At 43.5% G+C, this 19,373-nt stretch overlaps 1 protein-coding gene across 1 annotated transcript in view; it reads left to right on the top strand.

The window, feature by feature from the left end:
- ankrd55 (ankyrin repeat domain 55) overlaps positions 1 to 19,373 on the top strand; it is a 97,414-nt gene that overhangs the window by 8,485 nt on the left and 69,556 nt on the right. The window contains exons 2-4 of the mRNA XM_080186126.1: positions 94 to 216; positions 3,998 to 4,128; positions 12,191 to 12,300. Of these exons, the coding sequence (XP_080042252.1) occupies positions 94 to 216; positions 3,998 to 4,128; positions 12,191 to 12,300 (364 nt within the window). The remainder of the gene's footprint in view (positions 1 to 93; positions 217 to 3,997; positions 4,129 to 12,190; positions 12,301 to 19,373) is intronic.

Raw genomic sequence — 19,373 nt, 5'->3', positions numbered from 1 at the left:
CAGTGATTTGTTTTGAATAAGTATTTCTGTAAAACCTGCATTAAATGTTCTATTTAAATTATTGCCTTTTGATTTATGATCCTGTTTAAAAAGGTGACTCTGCAGAAGAAATCGACCTTACTGTGGTTTATCAGGCAGCATCCAATGGAGATGTCAACACCCTGACTGCAGCGATTCGTGAAGATCCCTCCATATTGGAATGTTGTGATAGTGAGGGTAAATGTGTTATCAATACTCCACCCATTTAAAATTAGATTAGATCATATAATCACAGAAAATATAAATTCTACACAAACAATTTTTGAAGTTCTTGCATTGGCTCATTGAGTCAACAGACCTATTGATGTGATATGGATTAACTCAGAGGTGTAGGCCCCTGATTTGGATCAAATTCTTCGCTGAATTAGCTGATGCCTCTGAGTGCTATAATTGCTCTTAGTGATTATGAGCTGAGGCAGCACTTCACATAGCTGAATAGCCTGTCAAAACATTAATAAAAATGGGAGTTTCCACTGAGATGCTGGAGACTTATTGGAACCCATAGAACTGTAGCCTATCAAGAAAATAATTAGGGAAATGATTCTATATCACTTTAAGCATTCAATGTTTATTAAAGATAAAGTTCATGCCTTGTCCATAAAGTTTATTTATGTTTGCCCTTCCATATTACTATTTGCATTTACATATCTCTATCCACTAGCTATGAAACAGATGTGCGTACAAAGAACAAAGAAAATTACAGCATAGGAACAGGCCATTCGGCCCTCCAAGCCTGCATCGACCATGCTGCCCAACTTAACTAAAATCACCTACCCTTCCAGGGGCCATATCCCTCTATTTCCAACCGATTTATGTATTTGTCAAGATGCCTCTTAAAAGTCACTACCGTATCCGCTTCCACTATCTCCCCCAGCAATGAGTTCCAGGCACCCACTACTCTCTGTGTAAATAATTTGCCTCATATACCTTTTTAAACCTTGCCCCTTGCACCTTAAACCTATACCCTCTAGCAATTGACTCTTACACCCTGGGAAAAAGCTTCTGACTATCCATTCTGTCCATGCCTCTCATAATCTTGTAGACTTCTATCAGGTCGCTCCTCAACCTCCATCGTTCCAGTGAGAACAAACCACGTTTCTCCAACCTCTCCTCATAGCTAATGCCCTCCATGCCAGGCAACACCCTGGTAAATCTTTTCTGTACCCTCTCCAAAACCTCCACATCCTTCTGGTAGCATGGCAACCAGAATTGAACACTATAATCCAAGTGCGGCCTAACTAAGTTCTATAAAGCTGCAACATGGCTTCCAATTTTTAAATTCAATATCCCAGCCGATGAAGGCAAGTATGCCGTATGCCTTCTTGACTATCTTCTCCACCTGCATTGCCACTTTCAGTGACCTGTGTATCTGTACGCCCAGATCCCTTTGCCTATCAATACTCTTAACGGTTCTGCCATTTACTATATATTTCCTATTTGCATTAGACATTCCAAAATGCATTACCTTACATTTGTCTGGATTAAACTCCATCTGCCATCTCTCCACTCAAGTCTCCAACTGATCTATATCCTGCTGTATCCTCTGATGGTCCTCATCGCTATCTGCAAATTCACCAACCTTCTTGTCGTCTGCAAACTTACTAATCAAACCAGTTATGTTTTCCTCCAAATCATTTATATATATATTACAAACAGCAAAGGTCCCAGCACTGATTCCTGAGGAATGCCATCTGTCACAGCCCTCCATTAAGAAATGCACCCTTCCATTGCTACCCTCTGTCCTCTTTGACCGAGCCAGTTTTGTATCCACCTTGCCAGCTCACCTCTGATCCCATGCATCTTCACCTTCTGCACTAGTCTGCCATGAGGGACCTTGTCAAAGACCTTACTGAAGTCCACGTAGACAACATCCACTGCCCTACCCTCATCAATCATCTTTGCACTTTCTCAAAAAATGCAATCAAATTCGTGACACACAACCTCCCCTTCACAAAACCATGTTGCCTTTCACTAATACGTCCACTTATTTCCAAGCGGGAATAAAGACTGTCTCGAAGAATCCTCTCAATAATTTCCCTACCACTGACGTAAGGCTCACCGGCCTGTAATTACGTGGATTATTTTTGCTACCCTTCTTAAACAAAGGATCAATATTGGCTATTCTCCACTCCTCTGAGACCTCCCCTGTAGCCAGTGAGGATACAAAAACTTCTCTCAAGGCCCCAACAATTTCCTCCCTTGCCTCTCTCAGTGTTCTGGAGTATATCCCATCAGGCCCTGGGGACTTATCTATCTTAATGTTTCTCAAGAACCCCAATACCTCCTCTTTTTGATCTCAACATGACTCAAACTATCTTCCCAGACTCATCATCTTTCAAGTCCTTCTCTTTGGTGAGTATTGACACGAAGTACTCATTTAATACCTCACATTTCCTCTGGCTGCATGCACAGATTCCCTCCCTTGTCCTTGAGTGGGCCAACCTTCTCCCTGGGTATCCTCTTGCTCTATGTATAAAAAGCTTTGGGATTTTCCTTAATCCTGCTGGCCAATCCTTTTTCGTGACCCCTCTTAGCCCTCCCTACTCCTTGCTTAAGTTTCTTTCTACTTTCCTTGCATTCCACACTTGCTTCTTGTGTTCCCATCTTCCTAGCTTTGACAAATGCTTCCTTTTTGTCTTTGACTAGGCTCACAAAATCTCTCGTTATCCAAGGTTCCCAAAACTTGAGGGGATTAAGGGTTATGGGGAGAGGGCGGGAATGTGGAACTGAGCTATGACAGATCAGCCATGATCTTATTGAATGGCGGGGCAGGCTCGAAGGGCGAGATGGCCTATTCCTGCTCCTATTTCTTATGTTCTTATGTTCTTAAACTTGCCATACTTATCCTTCATCCTTACAGGAATGTGCTGGTCCTGAATCCCTATCAACTTACACTTGAAAGCCTTCCACATGCCAGATGTTGATTTGCCCTCAAACATCTACCCCCAATCTACATTCTTCAGTTCCTGCCAAACATTGTTGTAATTAGCCTTCCCCCAGTTAGCACCTTAACTTGAGGACTACACTTACCTTTATCCATCAGTACCTTAAAGCTTATTGAATTGTGGTTACTCTTCCTGAACGGCTTCCCTGCTGAAACATCGACTACCTGGATGGCTCATTCCCCACTACCAGGTCCAGTATGGCCCCTTCCCTAGTTGGACATACTGTTTCAAGAAGCTTCCTGGACGTGCCTTACAACCTCCGCCCCCTCCACGCCCCTAGCACTAAGTGATTCCCAATCAATATAGGGGAAGTTAAAATCTCGCACCACAACAACCCAGTTACTTTTACACCTTGCCAAAATCTGCCTACATATCTATTCCTCAATCTCCTACTGGCAGTTGGGTGGCCTATAATAAACCCCCACCATTGTGACTACACACTTCCTCTTCCTGAGCTACCTTTATTGCCTCGCTGTATGACCCCTCCGAGGTGTTCTCACGGAGTACTTAACCAGTAGTGCAACTCCCCCACCATTTTCATATGCCTCTCTATCTTGCCTGAAACATCTGTATCCTGGAATGTTAAGCTGCCAACCCTGTCCTCCCCTTAACCAAGTCTCTGTAACGGCAACAAAATCATAGTTCTAGTGATAATCCAAGCTCTATGTTCATCTATGTAACTGAATAGTTGAATATTAATCTGTTTAGCAATGAACTGGTCTTCCTAATATTTTTGTTCTGTTTTCATTGTTAGTATTTCAAAGAGATAGTAATCTCAGGCATGGCATGTCTGTGTCTAAACAGAATTTACACAAAAATATGAAATAAGTTTATTTTACAGACTATTTTAACTCCAAGCTAACTGCAGAAAATTTGGATTTCTTAATAGGAGCTTCAAGACCAGAAATTTGGAGATGACACCATATCAAATTATAGATAATGGAGTTTTGAGAGAAAATTTAAAATTGCAGATGAAAGAAAATATTGAGATAATCATTTTAAAAATATTTCAGGGTCCACTCCATTGATGCATGCCATATCTGGTCGCCAGCTCGATACAGTGAAACTGCTCCTTAAGATGGGGGCTTCCATCAATACTGAAGATGCCTCTGGAAGAACTGCGCTATCTCTAGCCACCTACTTGGTATAGATTTCCTGTATTTTATTTACCTTAATCCCAGTTTACAATGATTATTTATATCATAGTTTCTTATATATTGATTAAAATTAGTAGGCATTTCAAAATTTGTCATTCATATTTGTGTCTGCATGTTAATGTGTGTGGTGTGTGTTAAGTTTTTTTAGAGGGCCACATTTTGCTGGATGCTATGGCCCATTTATTTGGATTTATTTATGTATATTTATATATATATTTTAAATTTCTCATCAAGTTGCTGGAAGTGCAAACTTACAAGGAGACAGAGCGCCAGAGGGCATCTGGGACAATAGTGAACAATAGGACAAACATTGCTTAATTAATGAGATTGAAAGATTGAGAAATAAATGGAGGAATGACCAAGAAGAAGACAATTAGAGCAGATAGGTTTAACATCAAGTCAGGCACAAAAGAAAGAAGAGGGAAATAAAGAAAAATTATAGTACAGAAAAGAACTTGACATTTTTAACATTTCCTAAAACATTTCACAATGTATTTTAAATAGATAGTATTCCCTAAGAAGGCAGACAGCTGACCTACATAAATAAAAGACCAATTAAGAGTCATCTTATGGTGCTTTTGGCACTTTACTGATGGTGGGGCAACACCTTGCCACATCGCTCCCAGTTAAATGGAGGCAACCCTCCTGGAGCATTCTGGGGCTAACGGTCCATGGACTAAGGAGGGGCTACAGGCAGAGAATGCAGCACATGTGGCCCCAGTGGCCTCCTTAGAGGGATTTTCCCTCAGACTCTTGCCCAGTGAAATTTTCATTTTTTAATTTCAACTTAACTCTCAGCGGCTTCAGCTTCTCCTCATATCTCAGTGGCAACTACCTCTCCTGCTGAGACTTCAGAGCTGCCTGCCGTGTGATTGTGCCAGCAGCATCAGGGGTCTATCTGCTGCCCTTAATTGGACAGTGGACCTAATGGTGGCCAATCAGGAGGCTACCTCTGGTAAAACTGCCAAGTAAGCTGTTGACAAATGCAGGGTCAGGATCCATTTTTAAATCTAACATTAAGATCCCAAGGCCCTCCCGTAAAACTCAGCCTGCTATTTACTTTCCAGGTGAGAGATTGATTGGCTCTTGTGAATTTAGTAGGAGAATAATTGGCCCGATTTTACCATTGCATTGCACCCGTTTTCGGGTGTGAAAACGTGGTAAAGTTGGGTGTGAGGCCATTAACGCGATCCACGCCCGTGTCCACGCAGATTGTCACTTTACCGAAACCTGGGAATGGCGGCGCTTGCATGCATTTAAATTGAATTAATGAACTGCCTTCCCAACTTTATCAGCATTTCCCCCTTTGCCACTGTGTTTGCCTATCCGGAACCGCGCCGTGATGGACCTGTTAAATAAAAGTCTGAATCGGGCGCTCCAGCTGCTAAAGGGACGCATTCAGTCTCTTCAGAAGGTCAGGGGGCATGGAGTTGGGGGTAGGGTGTTAGCGTGGATAGAGGATTGGCTGTCAAATAGGAGGCAGAGAGTGGGGGTCAACGGGTGCTATTCGGATTGGCGGTTGGTGACTAGTGGAGTGCCCCAAGGGTCGGTACTGGGGCCTCAGCTATTCACCATTTATATAGATGATCTGGAGGAGGGAACCGAGTGTATGGTGTCAAAATTTGCTGATGACACCAAGATTGGTGGAACGGCAAATTGTGCGGAGGGTGTGGAGAGTCTGCAGAAGGATCTAGATAGGCTGGGCGAATGGGCCAGGAAATGGCAAATGGAATTTAATGTTGGCAAATGTGAGATTGTCCGCTTTGGTAGGAATAATGGTAGGAAGGACTATTACTTACGTGGCGAAAAACTGCAGGATGCGACGGTGCAGAGGGACCTCGGGGTCCTTGTGCATGAGTCGCAAAAACCCAGCCTGCAGGTGCAGCAGGTGGTCAGGAAGGCGAATGGGATGCTGACCTTCATAGCGAGAGGGATTGAATATAAAAGTAGGGAGGTCTTGCTGCAGCTGTATAGGGCACTGGTGAGGCTGCAGCTGGAGTACTGTGTGCAGTTTTGGTCGCCGCACTTATGCATGGATATTTTGGCCTTGGAGGGAGTGCAGAGGAGGTTTACTAGGCTGATTCCGGAGTTGAGGGGGTTGAACTATGAGGAGAGGCTGAATAAACTAGGCTTGTACTCGTTAGAGTTTAGAAGAATGAGGGGAGATCTCATTGAGACGTATAAGATGTTGAATGGGATGGATAGGATAGAGGCAGAGAGGCTCTTCCCGCTCAGAAAGGACAGTAGGACTAGAGGGCACAGCCTCAGGATAAAGGGAGGGCGGTTTAGAACGGAGTTGAGGAGGAACTTCTTCACTCAAAGGGTGGTGAATCTCTGGAATTCTCTGCCCGTTGAAGTGGTGGAGGCTGCCTCGCTCAATATTTTTAAGACACGGGTTGATAGGTTTTTGATAGGCAAGGGGATTAAGGGTTATGGGGGGAGGGCGGGAATGTGGAACTGAGCCACGACAGATCAGCCATGATCTTATTGAATGGTGGGGCAGGCTTGAGGGGCTAGATTGCCTACTCCTGCTCCTATTTCTTAGTTCTTACGTTCTTATGTTATGTTCAATGGCTCCCTGACTCAGATTGGTGGTGGGGAGGTGGCGGGAGATGGGTTAGATCATTCCCTGTTTGGGGGGGAAGGGGAGTGAGGCCAGATCGTTGTCTGGTTGGGAGGAAGGGGAGGATGCAGGTCAGACGTATCTCTGGTGGGGCCAGTCGTTGTCTGGGCGGAGAGGGCTGATCATTGTCTGGGCGGAGAAGGCTGATCGTTATCTGGTGGTTGGAGGGGAGGGAGGAGGTGGGTCAGGTGCTCCTCCTTGGTGGGGGGAAGTGAGGCCAGACCACTCTCTGGTGGGGGTGGGGGGGCAGGGCTTAGTTCATTGTCTGGGGGAGGAGGGAGGCAAGTAAGATTATCTCTGGTTGTGGGGGGGAGGGTGATGGATCTCTGGTTGGGAGGAGGAGGCAGGTGGATCTCTGCTGAGAGGGGCGGGAGGATCCACTGCCACTCTGCGGGCAATCGGTCTGGGAAGTGGGGGGGTGAATAAGGGGGAACAGCGATGTCTGTGGGTAGTGGGGTGGGTGGATAAGGGTCACTGATGTCTGTGGGAGCTATTGCTCCTACTTTTCGCTCCAGGATGGCTTTATTCGCTTTCTGCAGCCCAAGAGCAACCTGACATGGGTGCGCTTTTTCAAACTTTTTTTTAACTACACATGCACCATTCAGAGTTCCGATAGTTTCGGGCATGCTGAGTCCTGCCCACATCGCAAATGGGACTCGCGATGTTATTTTCAGGCTGAGTGCGTATGGGGGCACCTGAAAGCAGATTTCTAAGTCAGATCTGCATTATGCCCAGATTCGGCACTTAGAATGAAAATGGTAAAATCAGGCCCAATACGTCAATGTGGCAACTTCATGAAAATCACAGGAAGATTATGGTGACATCTGTTTTCATGAAGCTAATATGGAACTGTGCAAAACATCCAGCTATTTCTGACAATTCACAATTCATGGAATATCTTTTCCTCACTACAAGTTGCTGGCTGACTTGTACCTTAATGATATTCAGATGCAGTTAATTTTTCAGCAAAATCGGGGCCAATGTTTTTCATGTATTTCCTGCCCACAAAACTTAGTTACTGTTGCTATACGTGTTTGACACCCTTGTGTCCATTACTTCCATTATAAATTCAATTGTAAGGAGAATAGATAAGCATTTCTGTGGCTGCAAATGAGGCTCCAGGATGGTATGTTGCCTCCCTGGCGCTTGGATCAATGATGTCCCGGAGCGTCTGCAGGATATTCTGAAGTGGGAAGGTGAACAGCCAGTGGTCATAGTATGCATTGGTACGAACAACATAGGTTCTAAAAAAAGGATGAGATGCTAAAAGCAGAATATAGGGAGCTAGGAAGCAAGCTGAAAAGTAAGACCTCAAAGGTAGTGACCTGAGGATTACTACCTCTGTCACATGCTAGTCAGAGTAGAAACAGCAGAATACATAGGATATACGTGGCTGCAAAAGATGGTGTGAGGGGGAGGGTTTCAGATTCCTAGGGCATTGGCACCAGTTCTGGGGGACGTGGGACCTGTACAAACTGGATGGGTTATACCTGGGCAGGATTGGGGCTGATGTCCTGGTTTGAGGCGGGGGGTTGGCGGGGGGCGATATTTTACTGCAATTGTATAGGCGAGACTACATCTGAAATATTGTGTGCAGTTTTGGTGTCCTTATCTGAGGAAGGATGTCCTTGCTATGGAAGGTGTACAGCGAAGGTTTAGCAGGCTGATTCCTCAGATGACAGTTCTGTCCTATGAGCACAGACTGAGTCAGTTAGGATTATATTCACTGGATTTTAGAAGATTTCGAGGGGATCTCATAGAAACTTATAAAATTCTAACAGGGTTAGACAGGGTAGATTCTGAAAGAATGTTCCAAATGGTGGGTGAGTCGAGAAGTGGGATCATAGTTGAGGATAATGGGTAAACCTTTTAGAACTGAGGTGAGGAGAAATTTCTTCATTCAGAGGGTGGTGAATGTGTGGAATTCATTACCACAGAATGTAGTTGAGGCCAGAACTTTGTCTAATTTCAAGAAGAAATTAGATATAACTCTTGGGATTAAAGCGATCAAGAGATATTTGTAGAAGGGTGGTTCAGGATATTGAATTTAATGATCAGCCATGATCAAAATGAATGGCAGAACAGGCCCGAAGGACCTACTCCTGCTTTTAGTTTCTCTGCTTCTGTGTAAATCCCTTTACCTATTTTTATAATGGAAGTTGCAATATAAACTTGTCAGTTTTGTGTCTTCCATATCTTCAGTTGGTACTTCAGAGAAATGCCTACGCAGCAACCAATTCTACATCACTGCTTCTCCAATTATAGTGCTCTTTGCTATTTTATTGTAAACCATAAAATAAAATTATAGTAGTATAAAAAAGAACAGAATGTGTGACTTCAGAGTAGGAATTGAATAATGTCTTCATATCTGGTATAATATTCCCACAAGTCTAAGGTTACAAGTCAAGACTCCTCATGCAGAATTTAATGCTCCTCCAGAGGCAGGCTTGGAGGTTGGCAGGGGACATATAATTGGGTGGGAAGCTGCAGTATGGTGATCCCATTGCCATGCCACTCCCCTCACTCATTGAGTCGAGAAAAGGAAGGGCCTAGAATGGTCTTTCAGCCTGGAAGTCAATTAAGCTCCTCAACTGGCCATTTAAGGAGCCTAAATTCACCACTGCTAGTATTCAACCAGCAATGGGGGGAATCCACGCTATGTCAGCAGCCTACAAGGCAAACCCTGGCGGGTATGCTCTGTCCAACTCCCAGACTGGCTGAAGCTATTCATGAAGGCCTGTCTTCTCAACCTTACCCCTCATTTGACATGTTGCGATCCTCAGATTAAATCGCCACCAGTCAGCTCTCCCCCTCAAAGGGGGCAGTAGTCTTTAATCACCTGGGACCAAGGTGAATTTTTCGGTGGAGCTCGTGCAGAAAAGGTTCCAACTTCTAATTGGTTTGCAGCATTTGTGAGACGGGGAATTTCCTGAGAATGATGAAAACACCAACCAGGAAGTCGATAAGTCTGTTTGGGGGACTGAGACTGGCCAACGGGGGAGGGGGGGTGGGTTTGGCACCAGCACTCCAGTGATTGGATAAATCAACCACAGCAGGATTAAATTCTGCCCCTTGTGTTCAACTACAGGAGATCAACTAGCCATAAAAATACATTATCTGAATAGATTTTAGATTTCAGTCCAACTGATGAACATAACAACAATGAAATGGGAGAACTGAGTTCCAGTTTGTGAGGCACTGGCACCAGTACTGCGGAAAGTAATTGCTGTACTGTTGGAATGATCGAAACCTGAACCATACTGGTGCTAACAACTGGGGAAATTATTGGAGAGGATTCTTCGAGTTATGATTTACTCCCACTTGGAAATAAGTGGACATATTAGCGAGCAGCAACATAGTTTTGTGAAGGGGAGGTTGTGTCTCACTAACTTGATCAAGTTTTTGGAGGGAGTGACAAAGATGATTGTTGAAGGTAGGGCAATGGATATTGTCTACATGGACTTCAGTAAGGCCTTTGACAAGGTCCCTCATGGCAGACTGGTGCAGAAGGTGAAGTCGTATGGGATCAGAGGTGAGCTGGCAAGATGGAAACAGAACTGGTTTGGTCATAGAAGACAGAGAGTAGTGGTGGAAGAATGTGTTTCTGAATGGAAGACTGACAAGTGGCGTTCCTCAGGGATCAGTTCTGGGACTTTGCTGTTTGTAATATATATAAATGATTTGGAGGAAAATGTAACGGGTTTCATTATTAAGTTTGCAGATGACACAAAGGTTGGTGGATTTGCAGATAGCGATGAGGACCATCAGAGGATACAGCAGGATATAGATCAGTTGGAGACTTGGGCAGAGAGATGGTAGATGGAGTTTAATCTAGACAAATGTGAGGTAATGCATTTTCAAAGGTCTAATACAGATAGGAAATATACAGTTAATGGCAGAACCCTAAAGAGTATTGATAGACAGAGGGATATGGATATACAGGTACACAGGTCACTGAAAGTGGCAACGCAGGTGGAGAAGATAGTCAAGAAGGCAAATGGCATGCTTGCCTTCATCGGCTGGGACACTGAGTTTAAAAATTGGCAAGTCATATTGCAGCTTTATAAAACCTTAGTTAGGCCACACTTGGAATATAGTATTCAATTCTGGTCGCCACATTACCAGAAAGATGTGGGGGCTTTGGAAAGGGGACAGAAAAGATTTACCAGGATGTTGCCTGGTATGGAGGGCATTAGCTACGTGAAGAGGTTGGAGAAATTTGGTTTGTTCTCACTGGAACGACGGAGGTTGAGGGGTGACCTGATAGAAGCCTACAAGATTAAGGGGCATGGACAGAATGGCTAGTCAGAAGCTTTTCCCCAGGTGGAAAAGTCAATTACTAGGGGGCATAGGTTTAAGGTCCAAAGGGCAAGGTTTAAAGGAGATGTACGAAGTCTTTTACACAGAGGGTGATGGGTGCTTGGAACTCGCTTCCGGGGGAGATAGTGGAAGCAGATATGATAGTGAGTTTTAAGGGGCATTGGGACAAATACATAAATAAGATAGGCCTCCGGAAGAATAAAGGGTTTTAGTTCAGTCTGACAGCACAGTCGGTGCAGGCGTGGAGGGCCGAAGGGCTGTTCCTGTGCTGTAATTTTCTTTGTTCTTTAATAGAGGTATACAAATCATTAGGGTTCTAACCAGAACAAATGGAGAAAAACTATTCCCATTGGTGAAAGAATTGAAAACAAGAAGTACAGATGTGAAGTATCTGATAAAAGAAGTAATGGTGACATGAGGAAAGTCTTTTTCACCGCAATGAGCTTGAGGGTGTTTTGAATGCACAATCCATTCGGGCATTCACAAGGGAATTGGATCATTATCTGAAAAGCAAAATTTTGCAAAGTTACAGGGAAAAGGCAGGAAGGTGGCAGTTATTTAGAGGACCAGAACAGACAACTAGATCCAATTTTGAATTGTAACTATTCCATGATTCTAAGGCTTTACAGGGGAGATGGTGAGAGGCTGGTTCACCTGATTGGAGAGTTTAGAACCAGGGCAAGGAATTGGCCGTTTAGGTCTGAGATGAAGAGAAATTTCTTAACGGAGGGTTTGAAGTTTTGGAATTCTCTAGCCCAGAGAGCTATGGATGCTCAGTCAATGAGTATATTCAAGGCAGAAATGAACAGATCTCGGACACTAAGGGAGGTGAAAGTGGAGTTGATGTACAAATTTATCCATTGTCTTACTGAATTGGAGAGCAGGATCAAGGGGTCAAATAGTCCACTGTTTTATTGGTTTCTGTCAGTCATGACCCATGAGAATGTCAAATCAGAGATAATCCTTTCCTCAAGAAAACACTGGGAATTTTACTCTCTTTTCAGCATTATTGAATGACAGGCTCGCACTCATTTTAAAAAATATACTAGTTCTCAAAGACTGACATTAATTGGAGAAAGCAAATTGACAAATACTTTCATTTTCAGGGTTGGCTGGATGGTTGTGTAACACTCCTACGAAATGGTGCCAAGCAAAATATCCCTGATAAAAATGGAAGATTACCTCTTCATGCAGCTACTGCTGAAGACAATGCCAGGTAAAGATGTGTTTCTGTTTAAAAAAAAATAGAAGGGACTTATCATACGACTTTGTTATTTTAACAGCACCCATTTCAGGAATGGAAAAATATTGCTATTTTTTCCTTTAGTCATTAGTTAGATAAATATTTGTTTTAATGTCAATGTGTAAGGTAGCTCTAGGGAATTTCACAAATAACAAAGTTTAATAGTTATTATTTGAAATGGCATTGGTGATGACATTAATTTATCAGAAACATGAATATTGCTGAATATAGAGACATATTCAATTTCTGTACGACCAAATGACTATTTATCAGAAACACTTGGTGCAGAATTTTACACTGAGGCTGGAGGGTGGGTAAATTGTATGGATGAGACTTCCCCGGGATCCTGTCGGCACAATTTGATGCAATTTCACAGTTGGGCCGGCAAGGCTTCAAGTCTAAAATCTGCCCTTTCACCAACTAAGTCTTTTAATTGTCACTTAAGGGCCATTTTCCACCTAGCCTTAATTTATAGGCTGCCGGGAGTGGGTGTGAATATGGTGGGAAACAGAGAAATAAATATTTCTCCATTTTCGGGCAGGAAGGGTAGAAGGTCTTTCAGGGTGCCCCTCTCTTCAGGACCTTTGAGCTCCAGCCTTCCTTCCCTCCCTCCCTCTCCCCCAACCTATCCTCAATGCTGTAATTGTGCAGTCCTCCCCCACCCCCCGCACCCCGCGCACCGGGGCAACAGCTACCCACCCATGCTTCTGGATCCCTTGGACTTAAGGACAGTCGTAGATTTAGTTCCAGGCAGAATGCTGCTGTACCTCTTCTGACCACTGTGGCACTGTGCCTGAACATTGGCCAACAGCTCTAGACTTCCACCCACTGACAATCAATGCTCAAGTAAGCATCGACCGCTCGCCATCCTTAAACTCTGTCCTTGAAATATTTTTTTTCATAATAATAATACTGATATTCTGCAGCTGATATGCCATTTACTGGATATGTGATCTCCACAAATCCACTGATCTTCTCTGAGAGTCTGGGGAGATCCCAACATACTTATTCCTGGTTGATATCCTTGTGCCACTACTCCTATCTGGTGTAGACAAAGGCTCTTCTCTTAAAAGGACCCATAGAATATTTAATGTGAGGCTAGAAGCTGGGGCACCCAGATTTCATTGTAATTTTCAACTCTTCTAGTATATTCAAAGAACAAAGAACAAAAATAGCCCAGGAAACAGGGCCTTCGGCCCAACGAGCCCGCGCCGCCATTTTAACATTACCAGTACCCCCCTCCACCCATGACCCTTATCTATTGTTTATGGCATTCCACATTGAGGGAAACTAATTTAGGGACAATTTATTACCTCCAATCAGCCTAATAGCACATCTTTGGGGTGTGGGAGGAAACCGGAGCACCCGGAGAAAACCACGCAAGCACGGGGAGAATGCGCAAACTCCCACAGACACTGGCCCAAATCCATGTGTCTGCACAGCAAACAGTGATAGTCACTGAGCTGTCGTGTTGCCCAGCATCTGGTCCAGTTTAAGCACACACAAACGACATGAAGTGCTAGGCTACTCTCGAACATCCAAGAGCAGCCCAAGTATGACCCATCGCGTGTATGCCCCTCGTTGGACAACAAGGCGGACCAACTTAAAACCTGTGAATTAAAAGAGAAAAACATTATTATCATACCACATCCTTTTACATTACCAGGGACGTCCCAATGCTAATGGACCTTATTTTAAACGATCTCCTATATCCTCCCATTTCCAACCCACTCATGTGCCTGTCTAAGTTACTCTTAAACAACTCCAGCGTGCCTGCCTCCACCACCTTACTTGGCAGAGCATTCCATACCCCCACTTCCCTCTGTGTGAAAAACCTCCCTCTAATATCTGTGTTATACCTCTCCCACCTCACCTTAAGCCCGTGGCCCCTTGAACTGTGTGTCTCTAACATAGGAAATAGCTTACCTCTGTTTACTCTATCTATACCCTTCATAATCTTATATACCTCTATTCGATCCCCCCTCAGTCACCGTCTTTCAAGGGAAAACAGCCCCAATTTGCTCAATCTTTCCTCATAACCCAGTCCTTCCATACCAGGCAACATCCTGGTAAACTTCCTCTGCACTGTCTCCAGAGTCTCCACGTCCTTCCACCAGTAAGGCGACCAGAACTGGACGCAGTACTCTAAATGCGGCCTAACCAACGTTCTACACAACTGCAACATTAGACTCCAGCTTTTATATTCTATACCCCTTCCTATAAAGGTTGACATACCATAGGCTTTCTTCACAACCTTTTCCACTTGTACTGCCACCTTCAAAGACTTGTGCACTTGCACCCCCAGGTCTCATTGCGTTTCTATACTCTTTATAGGCTTACCCTTTATCATATAACTCCCCCCTATTATTCCGGCCAAAATGCATCACTTCACATGCTACGTATCCCTAATCAGATCGCAACGCTCTAAGTGCTCATACATCCTATCCCTAAGAATCCTCTCCATCAACTTGCCTACCACTGACATCAAACTCACCAGCCTATAGTTACCAGGGTTATCCCTCCTACCCTTTTTAAACAATGATACCACATTCGCTATCCTCCAGTCCTCTGGGACCTCACCTGTGTCCAAAGAAGAGACAAAGATTTGCGTCAGAGGCCCAGCAATTTCATCTCTCGCCTCCCTAAGCAGCCTAGGATAAATGCCATCAGGCCCCGGAGATTTATCAGTTTTAATGCTACCTAAAAGCCCTAACACTTCTTCGCTCGTGATCGATAGTTCCTTCAATTGGTCTAAAGCTCCCTCGAAGACTGTACCAGACATCAAGCCCCTCTCCTTCGTAAATACCAACACAAAGTATTCATTCAGGATCTCCCCCATTCCCTCGGACTCTAAGCACAATTCCCCTCCTCTGTCCCTGAGGGGACCGATTTTTCCCCTAGCCGCTCTTTTGTTCCTAACATAGGAGTAAAACGCCTTTGGATTTTCTTTAATCCTACCTGCCAAAACCATTTCATGCCCCCTTTTTGCCCTCCTAACTCACCTTTTGAGATCCCTCCTACTCTTTCTGTACTCCTCCAACGCTCTCTCTGTTCCCAGTTGCTTAGACCTAACATACGCCTCTCGTTTCTTCCTGACCAGGTCCTCAATATCTCTAGTAATCCACAGCTCTCTAATCCTACCTTTCCCATCCTTCCTCCTAACTGGCACATGCCTTTCCCACACCCATTTCAGTTTTCCCTTGAAAGACTCCCACATACCTAATGTGGACTTGTCCTCCAACAGCCTATCCCAGTCTGTATCCCTAAGCTCCTGCCTAATCCGGCTGTATCTAGCCTTCCCCCAATTTAGCACCCTCCCCTTAAGACAGCACTCATCTTTTTCCATTAGTATCCTAAAGTAGACAGAGTTGTGGTCACTATTAGCCACATGTTCACCTACTGCAACCTCAACCACCTGACCCGGCTCATTGCCCAGAACTAAATCCAGTATAGCCCCCTCTCTAGTCGGGCTATCTACATACTGCTCCAAGGACCCTTCCAATACACATCTTACGAATTCCAACTGGAGTTACAGCAGAAGTGCACTGTGGAACGATTACAAACCTTTAGGCTGCATAAATGTAATGTGTCAGTGGTTTGCACGGTCTCTAACTGCAGTAATGCCATCTTATTTGCATAGCTAAAGCTATTTCCGCAACACAATTTAAGTAGCATTCAAAGTTTACTGCTGACGATTTTCAGAAAAAGGGTGTTGTAATCATTTTTTCCACTGAAAGGGAAAAATTAAATATTTACTGTGTATCAACCAATCACACATGAGCGGATGAATTCTGCTCGCAGACTCACTTCGTGATGCAAATAACCACAACTAAACAAATCAATAGTTTGCTAAGGCTTTTTTTCTCTTGGAACAAACCACCTAATAGTTTGTTCTAATTAAGTGGATTTTGAAGTGGCTGTTTTCATTATTGACATTTGCATGAATACTGTTTTCAGTAGACATTCAACACAAAATTAATTAAAATGTTTCTTAAATCTCAACATATTCTCAATGGAATTTTTATAGAATTGGAAAGACATCCAGTGACAGTTTTTTGAACCTGTATTAATATCTGTAAAGATGCATTATCCAAATAAAATCTCAAACAATACCACTTGCATTTATAAAAAATTTATAAAATTTTTTTTGAACCTGTATTAATATCTGTAAAGATGCATTATCCAAATAAAATCTCAAACAATACCACTTGCATTTATAAAATAGCAATTTTTGAGTGGGAAGCGATTGTGGGTGAAGTCAATTTCAAAGGAGCCATTAAACTAATATAATCCTGATCCATCATTCTGCTGATTCACAGGAAATCCGACAGATTAGCCCCTGGACTAGTCTTGAATCCTGATAAGTACTAAGAAAGAGTACTGCCCTCAATATCAAATTGTGTTATTTCAGAAACCTCCCAGCCAGGACCAGCAGTGATAATGATCTGTTGGATTCTCTATCCAGCTGAGGAACAGTGGAGGATTTTTAAGGAGATCTTTTTCAGTACTCAGCAGAAATATATTCCGATGGTAAAGAAGGACTGTAAGAAAAGGGATAACCAGCCATGGTTATCGAAGGAAATAAAGGAGAGTATTAAATTAAAAGCTGATGCGTTCAGAGCAGCTAAAAATAGTGGGCAATTAGAAGATTGGGAAAGATTTAAAAAACAACAAAGAATGACTAAGAAAGCGATAAAGGAAAGATAGAGTATGAAGCTAAACTAGCTCTAAATATAAAAAATGATAGTAAAAGTTTTTACAAATACATAAAGAAGAAGAGACTGGCTGGAGTGAATGTTGGACCCTTGGAGGATGAGAGGGGGGATTTAGCGGTGGGTAACGAGGAAATGGCTGAGACTTTAAATAAGTTTTTTGTGTCGGTCTTCACAGAGGAGGACACAAATAGCTTGCCGAATATTAAAGATAGAAGGATGGTAGGAGATGAGGTCCTTAATGCAATTACTGTCACTTGATAGACTAATGGGACTGAAGGTAGACAAGTCCCTGGAACCGGATGGACTGCATCCCAGGGTTCTGAAAGAAATGGCAGAAGTAATAGCGGATGCCTTAGTAATTATTTATCAAAACTCGCTGGGCTCTAGGGAAGTGCCGGAAGATTGGAAAACAGCTAACGTTATGCCGCTGTTTAAAAAAGGTAGCAGACAAAAGGCAGGGGATTATAGGCCAGTTAGCTTAACGTCCGCAGTTGGAAAAATGCTAGAATCCGTCATCAAAGAAGAAGTCGCAAGACACCTAGAAAAGAATGGGTTGATCAAGCAGACGCAGCTCAGATTCGTGAAGGGGAAGTCATGTTTAACGAATTTATTGGATTTCTATGAAGATATGACTAGTGTGGTAGACAGAGGGGAATCAGTGGATGTGGTGTTTTTGGATTTCCAGAAGGCATTCGATAAGGTACCTCACAAAAGGTTGCTGCAGAAGGTTAGGATGCACGGAGTTGGGGGTAAGGTGTTAGTGTGGATTGAAGATTGTTTATCTAACAGGAAGCAGAGAGTTGGAATCAATGGGCGCTTTTCTGGTTGGCAGTTGGTGACTAGTAGAGTGCCACAGGGATCGGTGCTGGGGCCTCAATTATTTACCATTTACATAGACGATCTGGAGGGGGGGGCTGAATGTAGGGTAACAAAATTTGCTGATGACACAAAGATGAGTTGAAAAGCAAATTGCATGGAGGGCGCGGGAAGTCTGCAGAGAGATCTGGATAGGCTGTGTGAGTGGGCGAGGACCTGGCAGATGGAGTATAACATTAGCAAATGTGAGGTTATCCACTTTGGGAGAAATAATAGTAGGAGGGATTATTATTTAAAGGGTGAAAAGCTGCAGCATGCTATAGTGCAGCGGGATCTGGGGGTCCTTGTGCACAAATCGCAAAAACCCAGTCTGCAGGTGCAGCAGGTGATCAAGAAGGCGAATGGAATATTGGCCTTCATAGCGAGGGGCATAGAATATAAAAGCATGGAGGTCTTGCTGCAACTGTACAGGGCACTGGGTGAGGCTGCAACTGCGTGCAGTTTTGGTCCCCGTATTTGAGAAAGGATATATTAGCCTTGGAGGGAGTACAGAGAAGGTTCACCAGGCTGATACCAGAGATGAGGGGGTTAGCATATGAAGAGAGATTGAATAGACTGGGTCTGTACTCATTAGAGTTTAGAAGGCTGAGGGGGGATCTTACAGAGACTTACAAGATAATGAAGGAACTAGATAGGGTAGAGGTAGAGAGATTCTTCCAGCTTAGAAAGGATAGTAGAACTAGAGAGCACAGCCTCAAAATAAGGGAGGGTGCAGTTTAGAACAGAGTTGAGGAGGAACTTCTTCACACAAAGGGTGGTGAATCTCTGGAATTCTCTGCCCATTGAAGTGGTGGAGGCTACGTTGTTGAATATATTTAAGTCATGGGTAGATAGATTTCTGATAGACAAGGGAATTAAGAGTTATGGGGAGAAAGCAGGAAAATGGAACTGATTCACTTCAGATCAGCCATGATCTTATTGAATGGCGGGGCAGGCTTGAAGGGCTAGATGGCCTACTCTTGCTCCCATTTCTTATGTTCTTATGTTCTATGGAGTTGCTTACTGATAACCATGTAGCTGAAGATGACATAAAATTAGAAGTCACCAAAATGACAATGGGAAGTCTTCCATAAGATGGAATATTTTTTGGCAATTTTTACATCTTTGCTTGTAGAGCTATTTTTTCTTTCACCCAATCTTTTCTATGGGTTCGTCAAAAAAGTAGGCAAAAATTGTATGAGGAAGGGGAAATACGCTTCCCTTAATCTAAAGCAAGTTGCATTTTTTTATATTAATTCGTGAGACGTGGGCGTCGTTGGCTCACCAGCATTTATTACCCATCACTAGTTGCCCAAGGGCAGTTGAGAGTCAACCATATTGCTGTGGCTCTAGAGTCACATGTAGATCAGACCAGGTAATGACAGCAGATTTCCTTTCTGTAAGTACATTAGTGAACCAGGTGGCTTTTTCCTACAATCGACAATGGTTTCATGGCGATCAATGGATTCTCAATTT

The sequence above is a fragment of the Carcharhinus amblyrhynchos genome, chromosome 1, assembly GCF_965287045.1.
Source record: "Carcharhinus amblyrhynchos chromosome 1, sCarAmb.v2.hapA, whole genome shotgun sequence".
Classification (NCBI taxonomy): domain Eukaryota; kingdom Metazoa; phylum Chordata; class Chondrichthyes; order Carcharhiniformes; family Carcharhinidae; genus Carcharhinus; species Carcharhinus amblyrhynchos.
The sequence above is the reverse complement of the archived record's forward strand: the minus strand, read 5'-3'. Positions and strand labels throughout refer to the sequence as shown.